This window comes from Cherax quadricarinatus, chromosome 36 (genome assembly GCF_038502225.1).
Source record: "Cherax quadricarinatus isolate ZL_2023a chromosome 36, ASM3850222v1, whole genome shotgun sequence".
In the NCBI taxonomy this organism is placed as follows: Eukaryota; Metazoa; Arthropoda; class Malacostraca; order Decapoda; family Parastacidae; genus Cherax; species Cherax quadricarinatus.
In genome coordinates, this window is record NC_091327.1 from 18,184,972 (window position 1) to 18,204,866 (window position 19,895).

The 19,895-nt window shown below is 39.9% G+C and overlaps 1 protein-coding gene across 8 annotated transcripts in view; it reads right to left on the reverse strand.

The window, feature by feature from the left end:
* Positions 1-7,546: 7,546 nt before the first annotated feature.
* LOC128691401 (homeobox protein abdominal-B) overlaps positions 7,547-19,895 on the reverse strand; it is a 741,469-nt gene continuing 729,120 nt past the window's right edge. For all 8 annotated transcript variants that reach the window (XM_070091538.1, XM_053780261.2, XM_053780260.2 and 5 more), the window contains one exon: positions 7,547-14,951. In XM_070091538.1, the coding sequence (XP_069947639.1) occupies positions 14,605-14,951 (347 nt within the window). In that variant the 3' untranslated portion in view covers positions 7,547-14,604. The remainder of the gene's footprint in view (positions 14,952-19,895) is intronic.

The following is a 19,895-nucleotide window of genomic DNA, read 5'->3' on the forward strand; positions in this document are numbered from 1 at the left end:
GTCGGTTTACAAACCATTCATCACAACCTAGGATAACCCAAAAATGTCAGTGACTTATTTCCATTGGGGTCCTCTTTTTTCTAGGTTCTCTTTTCTAGGAGAGGTTCCACTCTCCTCCTAGGGGTACCTCATAAACCCCAATATCTTTCAGCATAAATGATAGATATTCCAAACCTACCCCTTCTCCTCCCCCCCTTCATCTAAATCTACTGTAAGTTGTGGGTGATGACACACGATCGTTTATGGACATGAATCGAGGAATGTAAAAAGAAAAATAGATTTTGAATAGTTTTATTTGCATTGTAATTTTTATTTATATAATAAGACTGAATTTGTCAATAGCAAGTTGACGGTGATACTAGAAACTTGACAGCTTCTGAAACGGAGCGTTTACACCGCTGGATTACCAAAAGTTTCCAGTGTTTTGTAAATAAATTAGATCTACGATTGGTCATCTTTCATATTCCCAATATTCATGACTGTTGCTTATCAAAGCCCCCCTTGCAGTCTTTCCAATTTATAATTAGCATATGTGATCAGTAAAAACTTGGACTTCATTTCTTTTGACACGTCATTTAAGTACCTTAGGGGAAGTATTAGTCCCAACACTTGCTTCTGTAGGACCCCTACATGTCACCTCTGTACAATGATACCTGTGACCATCACCCTACTTTTCCTCAAGTAGTCTGCGATCAGTTATAGTATCTTTCCAGCTATACCTTCCTGCTCTGTTATTGTCTGGATAAATCTCGGGTGTGGTAGTAACAAATTCCTTCTTACACTTCGGGAATATGCAGTGTACCATCTATTCTTCGTATAATTCCGAAAGATTCATACACGTCGATCTGTAAACCAGTATTGGTTTTATATTTTCACTAGGCACTCCATCATTCCCCTGATTTTGTGCGTATTTTTTATTGCTGATAGTTGCACAATTTTATGCTAACCTGTTGATTTTGGATGTTAACATAAACTAAAACTAACTTCCTTTCCTTCTGGAAAGGAAACTGTCTTGACTGTTATAAATCTTATGTGAAGGAGATGCTTAATAGGACTGTAGAAATATTCCCTCAACTGAGGTTCCCTGATACTGATGAGGGGATCTTAATGCAAGGGCTGGAACTGTTCTCTCCTTCGCTTGTACCGGTTTGCCCCTCCAAGGCACTTATAACGCCTATGGATTTAGCACTTCCTCAAAATATAACCGTGTGAAAGCACTTGGACAAGTTGCGCTTCTTGCTTGTTCTAAGTAACGCTACTGGTGTACAGTATATTCGGGCCCTGCAGACGTGGAACAAGTTAAAAAAGGTTCGTCAAGACGCGGGTTTTTAACAGGAATCTTCACTTTGAGACTAATCTCTGTCGACTGAAGATCGGTCTTGTACAGTCCACCTATAGACCAATTGTTTGCAAGTACTAGCAACCAGGGGGCCGGCTCTGGGTTCGGGCCGCGGAAGCGGAGAGTTCGAAAGTGAATCGAGGCTCCCCTTTGCATAGCTTGTGACTTGCCACTGACTGTGGGTCATACGAATATATCAAGTTTGCCCTCGGCTTACACCTTTCCGCCTTCGTCACTGATTATATAATAAACGAGGTGTTTATAGGAAGCCCTGAGCCACTGAGCCTTGTGACATGAATAATTTAATGGTTCCAATTGATGCTGGTTAATTTAATTTGGCATGATAACACTGAGTCGAGTGTTCGTTGCTCTTTTCGTCTGATTTTATCCTTTATTGCAGAGTGATCTACATGGTCAAAGTGCTCCGTAAATGTCACCACCACCACCACCACCACCACCACCACCACCACCACCACCACCGCCACCACCACCACCACCACCACCACCAGTGTTGTGCGTGGAACTAATGCTTGGGAATGGATCAGTGATGTCTACTTCATATTAATGTGGATCCACTGATTCCCTCTTTAACTGCTCACAAGGTGAGACACTAAGGTACAATGGCTGCTTTACTAGTATGAACATGATTCATTTTATATTTAGTAAAGAACACGCTATCTCTAGGTCATCCTTACTTGGGGACAAAGTAAGCCATGTGTATAAATTTTAGTTACTGAAGTTTACCAGAGCTACTCGGCTTGCTTCATAAGGACTGACGTCGTTCTGAGTCCAAAAGCAGCTTTGAACATTGACACTTAACTTACAAAGCTTCAGCTGGGCATCCAGAGGTCTAATCATGGCTCCGAGTCAATTTGAGTACAAATAAGAATCGCGTCTGTCTCGTACTCCACCACGTCTTGCGCTGAGTGACTCGTAGGGGTTTAGCTCTTAACATGAATTAAAGAAAGATTGTCTAAAAATTATAGTAACGTCATATGAAAGCCAGTCCAGTTCCACTGACGTTAACAAAGGCTTCTGGCATCTGGTTCCTCACCATTGGAAATCTGACTAGTTTTCCCCTTTTGAGTTTCATTACATTCTGGTCCTCTCAAGGGATGTTTTGGTGCTGGTGAATGGGTTGTTTGACCCAAGGAATTGGACCAAACTTTCCTTTGTTTGGACTGAATCGAACTGCTTCCATTCCTCCCCCCCCACCCCCATCCCAATTGCTGTATGAGCCCTAGGAGTTTAGCGCTCCCCCACTCATAAAATAATTACTGTTGTGAGGTCACTACCAACTTTCTGGTATTGTTTCACTGCCTTGTAACTCTCCTGATTCCTTGATGCTGGTGAGGGGTCGCTTGATCCAAGGAATTGGATTTATCTTGCCTTTCGATCGACCAGGATTGCCTCTCGTTCCAAGTCGCCGCACAACCCAGCATGTGTTTATTTCTTGTACCTAATGTAATAACATGGTAACTGATGTCAGAGTGAGGGAATATAGAGATAGCATTAGGAATTTAGATATTAGGGGGTTTGTTTGTAGGACTTGTAGCTCCAGTATCATGTTTTAGAATCAATTTTTACTCTTGTATGTGAGATCTCTTGCTTAAACAAACATAAATTGCATGTAACACTTATTTTCCGACAATCTTTGCATGCTATTGGGCTTGAGCACCAGTCGACTGGGGAAGGGCAATGGGAAAGTGCCGGATGGGGAAGGGTAGTTGGAAAGGGCCGGATGGGAAGGGCAGTAAGAAAGTGCCAGATTAGTTAAGGGCAGTGGGAAAGTGCCGGATGGGGCAAGGGCAGTCGGGATAAATGTCGGCTTGGGGAATTACAGTAAGAAAGTTCCTGCCCGAAAAAAGGGAGGGGGGGGGCGGTAGGGAAAGTTCCAGCAGAAAGTTTTTCGGAAAATGACTCCTTTTTCATAGGGAGAAAATCTGTGAGGACGCGTGGGAGTGAAGATCCTCGTAGGGTAGTCAGTCACACTCGGGCTTAAAATATTTATAAATTTTTGCAGTTTGTCCTCACCAGGGACGTTCCTTGAACGCTGGTAGGCGGGTCTTGATCCGAGGAATTGGATCTACCTCCCTTGGAGAGAATTTGAGTGCTTTTGGTGCTGTTTTGTCTCTACTTGTTTAGCGCTCTCCATGAATGTAACAAAAATTGGTAAATCCCATTTCACCCTCTGAGAGGTAATAGACACACTCGTCCAATGACAACCAATAAAACGCCGCCACTCGTTCCATGGCTGTCACTTCCTGAATGACTCGTAATTACTATTATCATTACAGTGAAATCCCGATAGTCTCTTTTAAGCAGGACAACAGTGCACCAAGGTTAATAATTGTCGTTCTACACCAATAACCTACTTTAATTGTATAATGCTAATTTACAAGCTGCTTCAGTTGTTCAATGTTAATTTACAAGTTGCCTCAATTGCTTAATGTTAATTTACAAGTTGCCTCAATTGCTTAATGTTAATTTACAAGTTGCCTCAATTGCTTAATGTTAATTTACAAGTTGCCTCAATTGCTTAATGTTTATTTACAAGTTGCCTCAATTGCTTAATGTTAATATAAAAGCTTCCTCAAACGCTTAATGTTAATTTACAAGCTGCCTCAAATGCTTAATGCTAATTTACAAGCTGCCTCAATTGTTTAATGTTAATTTACAAGCTGCCTCAATTGTTTAATGTTAATTTACAAGCTGCCCTAATTGCTAAATGTTAATTTACAAGCTGTTGTAATTGTTTACTGTTAGTTTACAAGCTGCCTTAATTACTTAGTTTTAATTTACAAACTGCTTTGTATAATATTAATGTACAAGGCTTCCACGGGGTGTCTGACAGTGTGCTAGTACGTCTTGAAGCCTCAATGACATCATATGAAGGCCAGTTCGGTATCTTGCGATGTTCAAACAATATTGGCACCTCATTCCTTTCTAATGGAAATTTGACTCAAGATTCCCCTTTGTGTGTTGATTTTTTCTCTTCACTCTCGTTTTTAACGAAGTGGAAAAAAAAAATATGTCAGTTGGGTAAGACTACAGTTTTTGAGATTCAGAGCTCATTGGGGAGGCTCGTGATCCAAGGAATTGAACTTATTCTCCTCTTGTCTCTCATTGCCCGGGAGCTGCATAGCCCATACGGGTTTAGTGCTCTCTCCCCTAACTATCTCAATGTCACCTTTAGAAGGGTTCTCTTGGGAGAAGCCAGTGGCTCGCTTGACAGAGCATTCATCTTCCATACTAAGTCTCCGTGGTTCGATCCCCGGCACGGGTGGGAGCGTTTGGCACGTTTCCTTATACCTGCTGTCTCTCCTCACCTATCAGTAAGTAGGTACCTTGGGTGTTGATCGACTGTTATGGGTTGCATCCCAGGGGGGCGGTAGTACGCTTTAGACAGAGGTGGGCTTTATAATGCGCTGAGGAAAGATAACAGAACTTAGCCTGCAAAATCAATCTGTTTGGGAGGGAACAACAAAGGCTCTTCAAGAGAAGTCCCTTCATGCTGGTGAGGGACTCCTGATCCAACGAATCGAAAATATTCTCCCCTTTCTAGAATCACTTCCTGCTTCATATCCACGGACGTTGTAATGACTCTAGTGGGTTTAGTGCTTTCAATTGAGTATTATACTAGAAAATCATAATGGAAAGCAAGAGGCAGATTAACGGAAAAGGAAGTGGAAATGTTCCGGCAGTGTGTTTCTGGGAATCGAATCAGTTCACAGGTGGAGAATTTGTCTCGGTAATACTGAGTAGTGGTCGAGTGGACTCCTGGTGGAACTGGCCCTGTCAAGTAGATTCACCTGAAAGCTTTAAATACTCTTAATTAAGATTTTATCTGCATACCGTAAACCGAATGGTGGGTAATAAAACCATCCTCATCCTGTGATAGGTAATTAAGCACTACACTCATTCCATGATAGATAATTAAGCACTGCACTCATTCCATGATAGATAATTAAGCACTACATTCATTCCATGATAAATAATTAAGCACTTCACTCATTCCATGATAGATAATTAAGCACTGTACTCATTCCATGATAGATAATTAAGCATTACACTCATTCTGTGATAGATAATTAAGCACTACACTCATTCTGTGATTGATAATTAAGCACTACACTCATTCTGTGATAGATAATTAAGCACTTCACTCATTCCATGATAGATAATTAAGCACTACACTCATTCCATGATAGATAATTAAGCACTTCACTCATTCCATGATAAATAATTAAGCACTTCACTCATTCCATGATAGATAATTAAGCACTGCACTCATTCCATGATAGATAATTAAGCACTACATTCATTCCATGATAAATAATTAAGCACTTCACTCATTCCATGATAGATAATTAAGCACTGTACTCATTCCATGATAGATAATTAAGCATTACACTCATTCTGTGATAGATAATTAAGCACTACACTCATTCTGTGATTGATAATTAAGCACTACACTCATTCTGTGATAGATAATTAAGCACTTCACTCATTCCATGATAGATAATTAAGCACTACACTCATTCCATGATAGATAATTAAGCACTTCACTCATTCCATGATAGATAATTAAGCACTACATTCATTCCATGATAGATAATTAAGCACTTCACTCATTCCATGATAGATAATTAAGCACTACACTCATTCTGTGATAGATAATTAAGCACTACACTCATTCTGTGATAGATAATTAAGCACTACACTCATTCTGTGATAGATAATTAAGCACTGCACTCTTTCCCTGATAGATAATTAAGCACTGCACTCATTCTGTGATAGATAATTAAGCACTACACTCATTCTGTGATAGATAATTAAGCACTACACTCATTCTGTGATAGATAATTAAGCACTACACTCGTTCTGTGATAGATAATTAAGCACTACACTCATTCTGTGATAGATAATTAAGCACTACACTCATTCTGTGATAGATAATTAAGCACTACACATTCTGTGATAGATAATTAAGCACTACACTCGTTCTGTGATAGATAATTAAGCACTACACTCGTTCTGTGATAGATAATTAAGCAGTGCACTCATTCCATGATAGATAATTAAGCACTGCATTCATTTCATGATAGATAATTAAGCACTACACTCATTCTGTGATAGATAATTAAGCACTACACTCATTATGTGATAGATAATTAAGCACTACACTCATTCTGTGATAGATAATTAAGCACTGCACTCATTTCATGATAGATAATTAAGCACTGCACTCATTCCATGATAGATAATTAAGCACTGCACTCATTCCATGATAGATAATTAAGCACTACACTCATTCTGTGATAGATAATTAAGCACTGCACTCATTCCATGATAGATAATTAAGCACTGCACTCATTCCATGATAGATAATTAAGCACTACACTCATTCTGTGATAGATAATTAAGCACTACACTCATTCTGTGATAGATAATTAAGCATTACACTCATTCTGTGATAGATAATTAAGCACTACACTCATTCTGTGATAGATAATTAAGCACTGCACTCATTCCATGATAGATAATTAAGCACTGCACTCATTCTATGATAGATAATTAAGCACTACACTCATTCTGTGATAGATAATTAAGCACTACACTCATTCTGTGATAGATAATTAAGCACTACACTCATTCTGTGATAGATAGTTAAGCACTACACTCATTCTGTGATAGATAATTAAGCACTACACTCATTCTGTGATAGATAATTAAGCACTGCACTCATTCCATGATAGATAATTAAGCACTGCACTCATTCCATGATAGATAATTAAGCACTGCACTCATTCCATGATAGATAATTAAGCACTGCACTCATTCCATGATACATAATTAAGCACTACACTCATTCTGTGATAGATAATTAAGCACTACACTCATTCTGTGATAGATAATTAAGCACTACACTCATTCTGTGATAGATAATTAAGCACTACACTCATTCTGTGATAGATAATTAAGCACTGCACTCATTCCATGATAGATAATTAAGCACTACACTCATTCTGTGATAGATAATTAAGCACTACACTCATTCTGTGATAGATAATTAAGCACTACACTCATTCTGTGATAGATAAGCACTGCACTCATTCCATGATAGATAATTAAGCACTACACTCATTCTGTGATAGATAATTAAGCACTACGCTCATCCAATCACAGGTGATTAAACACAACCACTATACAAGAAACCATTTTATTAACTAACTTCATAATTACAATGTCGTAGCCGGACCTCGGCAGGTCTCTCGAATATCAGAGTAATTAAGTAACCAATAAAAAAAAAGGTAGTAATAAGGTGTGAAAATAAAAGGGGAATCTTACATTCCTATTGACATATGCGAATCACTGACTTGAGTATTCACGCACTCTCTCTTCTTGGTTGTTCGTCAGTGCGCAAACCAGGGCACACAACACAGAAGGTAGCTTGTATGGGGAGAATCTAATACATGGGCCATATCAAAAGCTCGCGTTTTTACGTAAGAGGAAAGTTTGTAGTTTGGTAACACCTGTTTTAATACAATTTTTTTTAGACAGGTGATAGGCACAAATATATATATATATTTTTTTTAGTGTCAGGCATTTTTGGTACCGTATCATTTACTTCGTGATGCGAAGAACAAAATAGTTTTTGATATTGACATTATCAGATTATATTAATTATAGGTTGGAAGTACACCTATAAGATGGTCATCATTCCCTAAGCCACGTTCCGTGTGTGTGTGTGTGTGTGTGTGTGTGTGTGTGTGTGTGTGTATTGTGCGTGTTTCTTTGTAATCTAGTTAGCTGTCCCGAAGATGGTCTAATTTGTTAAACTCTTAGTGTTCAGTAAGGGCTTGTGTGATTCCCTTTTGTGCATGTGTTTATGTACTATATGATGCAGAAATGAGGCTTTGAGCTTTGAGGGAATCGCCTTTGATCTCCAACTAACTGAGGACCTGACAATGTATAATTCAACATAATATTCCTACGTGGTAGCGTCAGTTGAGCAGAGAGAAGACCTATTTACAATTGAGAATAATTACACAGTCAGTCGTCAGCTACTTGGTTCGACAATTTTCATAAAGGATTTTTTCCAGAGTTGCAGAACAAATGCATATTGATTATAAATGTATATCCCCCATTCAGAAAAATATTCCAGGACATTTGCAAATTGTATTTGGTGCAGAGAACACTGTGAAATCGCACTGTCAGGAGATGACTAATATGCGTTGGAAGAATTTGTCTTTGTCGTCCTCAGCTGAAAGTTGTGTACTGAAAGTGTTGGTCGTTGTCGTCGTGGGTTTAGTAAGATGTGTGTTGCAAGGTGCTGGTCGTTGTGAAGACAAGCTGCTGCAGTAATAAGTCAGTGTCGGATGCAAATGAAAAACTTGCAGATGGCTAATATAATACATCAAACTGTTTTATTTTTTTAATTTCCTCAATATAAATGAAAGCTTCTTTGAAGACCAAACTGTACACTTCATTCTTACACGTGTAAATCTACCTCCTGAAAAGGACTGAATTCCCGACACTAGCGCGGTTGTCTTGACAGCAATACAAAAGTGGCTTGGGACTCAGACTGACAACAAACACGTCAGGCAGATACCTCCCTCGGACATCCTTTTAGGGGGGAGCATGTTACAGGAAAAACACAAGCATGTAAAGCGAGATATTATTTGGGCAACGTTTCTCTGTAATAGAGCTTTATTAGTGAATCGATAGAGCTCTACGTAAAGTGAAGCGTTTTCCTAATATATGCTGGTTCTTCACACTAGTGTCATTCCATATACTTGCCAGCATTTTTGCCCTCCGAGGGCTAGTTATAGGAAAATAATCTTTGCGGTGAACAAGTCTAAATGGACTACACTAACCTATCTAAGGAATCCTCTGTATTCATCAACATAGTCTTTTAAAACCACAAGATCTGACCAGGAATCCAGCATACTTCACTAAAATATAAAACAGCCAAGGTTTTTTGTTTTACTAGCTTAAACCATTAATGGCGGCTTTCACTATATAAACCAGAGAACCTCACAGGTCTCGAGTCTTATAAGATGAGATTCACATACCTAAATGTACTTCAAGAATGTGGACGACTTCCATGTAACAAAAAATTTTAAAACTATATATATATATATATATATATAATATATACATATAAAAAGAACCGTGTTTTTAATTAGACATCATATGCTTCCACTATATTTTTTTCTATTTTTAGTAATTTCTAGAGATAACAAACATATGTGGTCAATTTGCTAACAGACACATTTGTTTCAACATGTTTTGACACATCCTCAACACGTGTATGTTGAAGATATCTCAAAACATGGCTCTGGGACAACAAGTGAGCGAGAATTTTTGTACTTGCTTGTAATCAAATGTATATTATGCATGTCTTAGGACTCAGTGGTGCTGAATCCATTTTATTTTTTTCCCAGCTCGACTCGCCTCGTTGTTTCCAAGCCTTACATTCGTATATTTGTCCCTCTAGCAGGAAGAAAAAACAACCAATCTATATTTCGTATTACTCTGATAGGATTACTTTTAAGATGTCCCTGAAGCAGAGGTTCAAAGGGGATTCATGGGCAAGGTTAGAGATCACTGAGTTAACATTCACTTGAGTTAAACTCATCCAGTAATACATCATCCTTATACACACACATACATATACAGTAAACTTAAGACGTGTGTGTTATTACATGAAATAGCTTAGGCCTTTCCTCTTTTTTATTATTCAGTGTACTATCCAGTATAATCGCAATTAAGCCATCGTTAATTTTAATATTTCTAAGGGTTTATTTTTGGTTTGTTTACAAACCAAGTTAATTTTTTTTTTTTTTTTGTCTTCAGAATTTGCTGCGACCCTCAATGTGGCTGTGGCTCGAGCCTTGCCCATGCTTCCAGAACTCTCGACCTTACAGAATTGACAATAACCAATTTTACACAAATTTCCCCAATACCCCAACTTTTTATATAGATTTTTGTCTCATCACACAGTTCGTAATTATCAGTTTTAAAATAAAGTATATAATAACAGCTTACGGAGCACCGTCCTTCCTTTGGCTAATCTCTCTTTCTTTCTCTCTCTCTCTCTCTCTCTCTCTCTCTCTCTCTCTCTCTCTCTCTCTCTCTCTCTCTCTCTCTCTCTCTCTCTCTCTCTCTCTCTCTCTCACACACACCTCATCAGGAAAACGAGAATACAGTTAACTATAATTATTTAACAATATCTGAACAGCGAGATAGTCGATACGCAAGAGGCTGGAATACTACGTTGTGACTACAACCCCCACTGGTTTAACGCGCTTCCCAATGCTGTTTGACAGCGCCGAACTGTAATTTTATGGGAGGGGGAGGAAAGGTAAGAAAAATAGCAAACAATAGGAAAAAATTGTATTAAGGAACATCACAGGTTGTGTGTGTGTGTGTGTGTGTGTGTGTGTGTGTGTGTGTGTGTGTGCGTGTGTGTGCGTGTGTGCGTGTGTGTGTGTGTGTGTGTGTAAGAAGTATCAGAACAACAAAGTTACAAAATACAAAGCTGCGAAAGTTCTACGACTGATGTTCCGGTCAAGCTTCTTCTCTCAACTTTGAAGAGGTTGTTGTATTATCTATTATAAACGTTGTTGTAGTTGTAGGTGTTGTGGTTGTAACATATGCAGTGACTGTGGCTTTATTTTAGTGGTAGTAGTAGCGGTTGTTGTTGCTTCTTCTCAATATACCACTGCTTTTATAATTAGGTGAAGCCCTAAACCCGTGTGTGTCATTTAACTGGTGGAGGCTCGATCCTCCGTCCACTGACCCCGAGCAGACGTGCAGAGCACGAAAGACCTACCAACAAAAAACGTGTTTTAGTCATATTTCACAAGTCTAAAACATGTTTTATTTGCTTAGCTAGACTGATAGATCTGCTTCTCACGACAGTGACAAGACTTATTTATATTAAATTCATAGGGAAGCGTTAACTCTGCACTGGCTGTCCAGCACCTGGGAAAAAGTGAGACAATTAGGTTTGATTAAGGGGTTGAGATTAGCTCAAGTTCCTTGGATCTGGATTTCTCCAGCATCCAGTCACGCGTCTTGAAAGAGCCTCGTTAACATTTTGTAAAATCTGACCTAGCTGTAGTCTGGTAATTTTCTTATTCAGTGGTAAACACCAACTTGAACTACCACTAATTACTTAATGCACCTTCAAGGTGCCTTGATACTAGTGATGTGATCTTAAATCATCAAATTTAGTTTGTCGCCGAAGCAGATATGAATACTTCAAAGTCTTAGGAACTAGACCCTACATGAGGTTAGCAGGAGTACATCTGGATTAATATCTACAAAACTGTTGTATTGTTGTATAAGAAATTAAGGTATTTATATCTGTATTTTACTTTCACTAATGCATCTGGACAAATATAAAGATATTAAACAAAGTGCCCAGCCCTATGGTCAGTATCTCGAACACTATGGGCTCAATTGTTAACTTATTGAGGAATATAGATAGTATAATAACCTATGTGATATATCAAGATATCTTATTAATGAAAATAAGATACCTGACATTAAGCAAATTTTCTAAATTTGCTTGTAACCGGTAAGTGATCTGTAGATATAAATCCAGATGTACTCCTGTTAACGCATAGTTCCTAGATCTTTTGTGTATCCATATGCTCTTATGCTACCCTCCACAGGATGGATATGGGATGCACAATAATCCAGTCACTTCGGTGGCAAAATCGAAGACTGAACATTAAAATGGTATAAAATACCGACAGGTTGTTAGGTAAGACACATAAGCAACAGTTAGGTATCTTTATTTCGAAACGTTTCGCCTACACAGTATTGTTTCAGACTTTGGAACAGTGCTCTTCTCCAGACTGAGGGACTGACCACCTCAAAACTTTAAGGGTGATGGACTGATTACATCGTCTTCAAGTCTCTTCTGCTTCTATCAACTTTTCTGTACTCGACTGAAGAAGCCTACTGTGTAGGCGAAACGTTTCGAAATAAAGATACCTAACTGTTGCATATGTGTCTTACCTAACAACAAAATCAAAGATATTAAACTGGCTTAAATCAAGGAATAAGTCTATTACACTTGTGCTGTATGAACCCTTACTGTTTTACCGCATCTTCGCGAATATAATATTAATAATAATAACAGAATACATAAAACATTATTCCATAGGAGATAGAAGCGTAACTTAACAACGTCAGTTATCTGGGAAATAACTTGCTCTGAAACTTCACATTAATCAAAATTATTAAAATTAATTGGTGAAAATCGATAATGTATTTGCTGGAAATATTTCGAAATGGTACTATATATCTGTTCTATATTTGCTGTAAGAGTTACAGTTTTAAGTTCTCTCTGAACTGTGGTTTAGTTTAGCCTTTCTCCCAGCTTCCATGCTGTGATTTCTTCTTGTAAGTTCGTGTTAAAGCCAGTCAAGTTAGAGACGCCTTGAGCCTACTGACTGTTATTACCTAAGTGAGGGTTCTGCAGATTAATGATACCTTGGCACCCGGGAGATGAGTACCTCGCTGCCTCTCAGCCAGTTCAAATTCTCAACTCTTCGGTAAATTAGACACATGTGCAACACTTGAGTATCTTTATTGAGGAAACGTTTCGCCACACAGTGGCTTCATCAGTAAAGATACCCAAGTGTTGCAAGTATCTAATTTATCAATTTGTCGGTTCTCTGAACCATTTATCTACAACTCTTCCGTAGTCCTGACTGGAACCATAAAACGTACTGCTGACAATAGTAAAAACATGACACATGTTGCACAACAAGTTTTACTGGGACAGCATTTCGCTCCGTGTAGAGCTTTATCACGGCTTTATCATAGCTTGATGAAGCTCTATAGACAGCAAATATTGTTTCAAATACATCTTGTTTTTTCTCCTCTTGACCTGACTGACATGTAATGTTTTATAATGGGACGATTCTCCTTTTTTTGTCCACATTATTCAGACGTTTATACTAATTTGATTGAATACTCATGACTAAAACAGAATGACTCTTATACCATGACAAAAGTAATGTTTTCTCTAGTACACACACACACACACACACACACACACACACACACACACACACTTTCTATACCTAATGTTAAAGAGACATTGATTCTGCATTGGCGTTTCACAAACAAAACAAAACAAAACACAAATCTGATGGTAACAAGAAGTAACAAGATAATAAAGAATAAAAGTATAAAGCTGCCTTGTTTACTAGTAAGGGAGGAAACACGTGGGTCTGTGACGGTAACACTCTCACAATAGACTCTGGTACAATGAGAAAAAATGAATTATAGAACGATAAGCACAATACCTACAGCATACGAAATTGGAATTTTTTATTTACATTTATTACACCTGACGATAAATATTAATGTACAAAGTAGATAGTATGTTGGGAAAGGAGGAGGAGTAGAGAGGAATGATGGGATGATGGGGTTGTGGGGTAAAGAAGATTACAAGGGGTGAAGGAGGAGGAGGAGGAGGAGCAGGAGCATCGTCATCATTATCAACATCATTATCGTTACCTCTCTCCTCCCTTCCTCTCCCTACGTTACAGTTCCAATAGCTGTCACCACCGTATTTTGTAGAGTTCGTCACCACTTATTTTGGTCACTTAAAAACGACACTCAGTCGGTGGCGGCTCCTAGGAAGATGGGCCAAGGAAAGAGCCTCTCAGTACACAAGGAGAAAATCCTGACGTAGCAACAGGAGGAGGAAGGGAAGTCGGGAGTGAGGGAAGGGAAAATGTAGAGTATAATAGGTGAGAGTGGTGGAGGAGAGGAAAGGAAATTGATTTTGGGATTCGCTGATGATCAAGTCTCTGTCTTGCACGTGACGTGTTCTAGTCTTGTTTAGACTTTTCTGTGTTTTGCTTTTTTTAAGTTTTTCCTGTCCAGCACTCGGCCGCCAACCTGACTCTTTAATATTTTCTTTTAGCAATTTGTTTGTACACTTCACAATGCCTGGTGAGCCTATTCATTTTTTTTTTGTTTCTTCTTTGCTCTTTTTCACTTGAACACTGACTTGCAGCCCTGTACCACAGCTCACGGTATACACTGTAGCGGTTACGATACCGTTGCCCCAGTACGCTGGTCTCTCACGCCCACATATCCCCGGAAATGGTGGGGAGTGGGTGGTGGTGGTGGTGGGGAGCTAGAGCCGGGGCAGGGGGCAAATTGGGGCCTACGGCAGCGGCGGTTGCGACGGCGGCGGCGGCGGCGGGACAGGACGCCTGCACTGGTCAAGGCTTAATAGTATTGGGTGTTTGGGGGGTGTTAGGCTGATGCCCCGGGGTGCCACCCCCAGAGGAAGGTGTGCCACCCCCCGCCCCGTTCGCCGCCGCCTCCTGCGCCGCCTGTCTCTGGCTGTTCTTCTTGTTCTTCATGCGGCGGTTCTGGAACCATATTTTGACCTGTCGTTCAGTGAGGTTGAGGTTACGCGCCAGCTCCCAGCGCTTCTGCTTGGAGACGTAGGCGTTGTAGAGGAACTCCTTCTCCAGCTCCAGCGTCTGGAACTTGCTGTAAGGCTTCCGCTTCTTCCTCACTGTCATGGTCCCCGTCCATTCTTGAGGGATGGAACCCAGTGCCCCTGTAACGCAAGATTACAAAAGTCAGAACTCTGTTACGTCAAGATTAATGCATCACCGGTAACACTTCAGATTAAATACATTAAAATAATACTTCCGATTAATACATTAAAAGGAATACCTCAGGTTAATACATTAAAAATAATCAGATTAATACATTAAAAAGAATACATCAGATTAATACACGAGGAATATTGCCTCTGTAGTAATAGAGAATGAAATATCAGATTAATGCCCTCCCGATGGATCAGGACCTGATCAACCAGGCTGTTACTGCTAGACGACATGCGGCCAGCAGTAACAGCTTGGTTGATCAGGCCCTGATCCACCGGGAGGCTTAGTCGTGGACCGGCCCGAGGGAGCGTTGACCCCCGGAATACCCTCCAGGTAGGTTAATAGAAACCATCCCATATGGAGACAAAGGAAAAAGTTCTCCTATATATCTAGAACTTAGCCACGGATCCTCTTCATTCTACTGAAGAGGACCTCAAACCGAGGTCGAAATATAAAGAGCAATTCTTTCCTGCTCTCGTCTTCATGCAAGTTGATTCGCATCATTAACAATTATTCATGACTAATACCTTACCATAAAGAGGAAAAAGGCATAATACCGTGACCTGAACAATGCACAAATAAGCCGCACATAGAGACATAGAAAAGCTTACGACGACGTATCGGTCTGACTTAGACCATTTACAAAGTCGTAAACTTCTCTCTCCTATGTCCGGGCTGTGTGTAATGCTTTATCATACTCTAAGGTTTATTCCATAGAGAATAAAGTCAGTAGTTTTTACTCGTTACTGATTAAACCTGATTGGCAAAAGATAATGGTGTTTGGTATGAGGCTCAACACACGCCTTTGTAGCAATGTATTACTGGAAATTGGCAGATATAGAATAGTTGTATCGTAATGATTGCCACAGACGGTAGTCAAAAATAAAAAAAACAACGCAAACGAGAACACACACACACACACACATACACACACACACATACACACACACGCGGAGAGAGAGAGAGAAGACCTCTCACATTTGGCATTTGCCCTGTGATCCCGCCAGCAGTGTTGCCAAGACGTTGCACCAACCTTATGCAAGTCAAACCATCCATACTATATCCCTCTACCACGTATAATTACCAAGCTCACATCTCGCCAAGGACCTGGTCAATAACCACGGAGAAACATATTCTGCCCTTCCCGCTAGATGACAGCAGGAAGCACAAATGCTGCGATAATCCACAACTCTGGCACCACCCCAATGAGTGTTCATCTGACCCAGTGTTTGGGTCTTGTAACGTTCTCAAGGACAACCCTCCCACCTCCTCTCTCCCTTTTTTGTTAAGTTTCGATTCTTTAGAGAGAGAGAGAGAGAGAGAGAGAGAGAGAGAGAGAGAGAGAGAGAGATGCACTTTGTTTTGTGTGACTGAATTTTTTTCTGCTGAAAATATAACGGTTAAATAATGGTCTGTCTACATTGATGGATTATGCTTATGATCCTATAAACTAGTGGAACTACCTCAGTTCACTTAAACTGTACTATCTTTAGCTGATAGGACACAACTGAACACTTAGGACATCTTTACAGTTATACACTAGATGTACGAGAAAATGAGGAAAAAATATTTATTGAAGACTGCTTGTCATTTGGAATGCATAATGCCCCAGTACAGAAACGAATCCAATATCTCCTAATTATAAAAAGTCTGTCCTCTTATCCATATAGTTAGTATCAACGTACCGTACTTCTGTCTTCATAAAAATCTCTGCAGGGAAAATACTTGAGGTCCAGGTCCAAGTTATGGGAGTGAGAGATAAGGCAAGAGGTGGAGAATAAATATATTGAAAGAGAGGAGATAAGCACATTTAGAGAAAAGTGTCAACAAACGAGATCCACGAGTCATCGTTAAACCAGCATGAATAAGAAATATTACTGGTAAAAAAAGGGTAAACGTTTATGGGAAACAACTGTACCACTGGTAGCAACAAGTGCCAGATTAGCCAAATTGTGATGGATGTACATGGCTGAGAACCGCCGGGATCTTCAGCCTGATTGACTAGGCAATAAACAAGGAAGTCTGGCTTCAGGCCAGGCTGCGAGAGTTAGAACCCTAGAAACTAGTTACAGGTTCGTCATAGGTACAGTTTGAAAACTTCGCGACTCTTCAATCTTCTACCAGCAGGTATTATATATGATGAGTAAGACTCATATCCAGCAGTTGGAACAATATTGTTCCAGACCGTGGAGCTGAACTCTTTTCCAGGCCGAGAGGCTGACAACCTCAATGTCTACAAAGTTGGTGGACTGACTGCATCATCTTCACCTCGTCATTTCTGTTGCCTTCAACCTATACTCTGTATTTGACTGAAGACGGCTACCGTGTAGCCGAAACGTTTCAACAATAAATATACCCCTTGTTGCCCATGGGTCTTTATCATCAACTTGTCGGTATTTTATACCATTTTCAACATACAATATGTTGTCTGAATAATGTAGAAGTTTTCACAAGGGAATATAACACGTTCAAAAACGAGATGCCTGATCAACCAGGTTGTGAGAGTTTTACGAGCTTCTAGCCCGCGTCTAGTAACAGCTTGGCTGATCCTTCATCCGCCAGAATATGTAACCTATTGAGCTCTGACTCATATGTGTACCTATGTAGTTCAGCTTTTAAATATCTTATTCGTGATTATTTGTAGTCACAAGAACAGATTCGTGGACTCTTTTGTCTCACTGTTTGTTTACAACTGAGCCTCGCCATCCCCTCCCTTTTACACGACACATTCCACCAATACCAAGAGACCTTTACTTCAAGGTGATTTATTAGCACTAAGTGTAAGGAGACTAGACGTATATCTTAACGGATGTGAGCTCAGGATCAGTCGATTGTGGGAAAAACGGTTTGACTATTTAGCTACAAGGCACCAGACATGCTTTTTCTTAGTGTGCTTAGGGCGTGTTTGTGCCCTTAAATTAAAGAAAATAATGCAGAACTGTACTTAAGTTTTCCTGAGGACCGAAGCATCATCACTAGCAGTACATATTCGTACTTAGCTAAATGACTTGCAATACAACCTTTTAATGTAACTTGTATGTGAAAGATAAAATTAAATTTGTAAAAGGGAACTAAAGGAAGTTGTATAAAGTTTTTCAGTCGCTCCAAAGTTGTCCTGGAAGTCTCTTTCCCCTTCAAGGTGCCGGTCTTGGGGGGGGGGAGAGAGAGAGAGAGAGAGAGAGAGAGAGAGAGAGAGATAGAGAGAGAGAGAGAGAGAGAGGATGGAGAGGGAGAGAAAGAAATAAGGTAAAAAGTTTCGACAAAACAAAACTTTACATAATTTGACTATGTATTGCTTCTTGTATTTCTTTGTCCCTCATTTAGCTTCCTACTTCGTTTCTCTCTCTCTCTCTCTCTCTCTCTCTCTCTCTCTCTCTCTCTCTCTCTCTCTGTCTTTCTCCTTTACTATGGATAAGGAATTATGAGATATACCTATCAGTATCTCACATATTACTATATTCAGATTAAATGTGTATAATATACAATACACTCAAAGCTCGCGGTAAGGAGTGAACTATTAACAAATATATATCATATTTTACAAGTCAGATTTGAACCCTTGAACACACCCTCCACCTGGGCATGGCCAAACACAGGTACTCATACCATTCGGCCACAGATGCCCCATAACTTTGGGTAAAAAAAGTGGACGTTATCTGTTGTTTTATCAATAAAGTTGGGCACACTAGGAAATTTAAGTGTTACTGGCTATATATACTAGCTAAACTATGTTTAGAAAACCCTAACTACAGAAACTAGTGAAATATTTAAAATTATATCAGGCCATCAGCAGGATTCGAATCCATGAACTTATCATCCTCCTGGGCAGTTACTCCCACGAGGTGGCTCTAAGATAAGATAAGATAAGATTTCTTTCGGATTTTTAACCCCGGAGGGTTAGCCACCCAGGATAACCCAAGAAAGTCAGTGCGTCATCGAGGACTGTAACTTATTTCCATTGGGGTCCTTAATCTTGTCCCCCAGGATGCGACCCACACCAGTCGACTAACACCCAGGTACCTATTTGCTGCTAGGTGAACAGGACAATAGGTGTAAGGAAACGTGTCGAAATGTTTCCACCCGCCGGGAATCGAACCCGGGCCCTCCGTGTGTGAAGCGGGAGCTTTAGCCACCAGGCCACCGGGCCCTAAGTTGTGACACATGTGCCACAACCTTGGCTGGAGAGCAAATGCTATATGAATATTGTCTGTTGTCCACCCAGTGTGGTGTGGCATCTGCAGCTGAGTGGGTAAATCACCTGAATATGAATCTCTCTCCAGGTAGAGGGTGAATTTGTGGGTTGGAGTCTGCCTCCTGACCTGAGACAAATATTTGTAAATATTTTTCTCCATTCTCCAAACATGAGCAGTGTAAATATCTCTCGTGGGCCATCGTATAAAATGTGGATAAGAAGAACCGGCTGATGCCACTCAAAGTTGCTAGTGTGTCTGGCTTTGGCAAATAACGGATAGCATCAACTGTCAGTCCAGAGTTATGGAGGCATCTGTTGCCATGTGAGCTACAGTCAAGCACATGATTTTGACTACGCCCTAGCGGAGAGGGAGTTCATTAAGGGTAGACATACATGGCGAGCAGTAATACTTCTAATAGTTATAATTATAACCATGATTTTTAAAGATGTGGACCGGTAAGCCATCGGAAGGCCTCGGTCAGATGACCAAATACTCCAGCTGTGGGTCATCAAATAACTAAGACCAGCGTCTTGAAACACTTGCTCTGTTTCCTGACAAACATTATACCTACCATACATGGTGAATCTTCATTGTTTAGTGTGTGTGTGTGTGTGTGTGTGTGTGTGCGTGCGTGTGTGTGTATGCTTAACAATTTGCAAAAGGCGAAATTATTTACAAACATTGTCTCTACGTCCACAG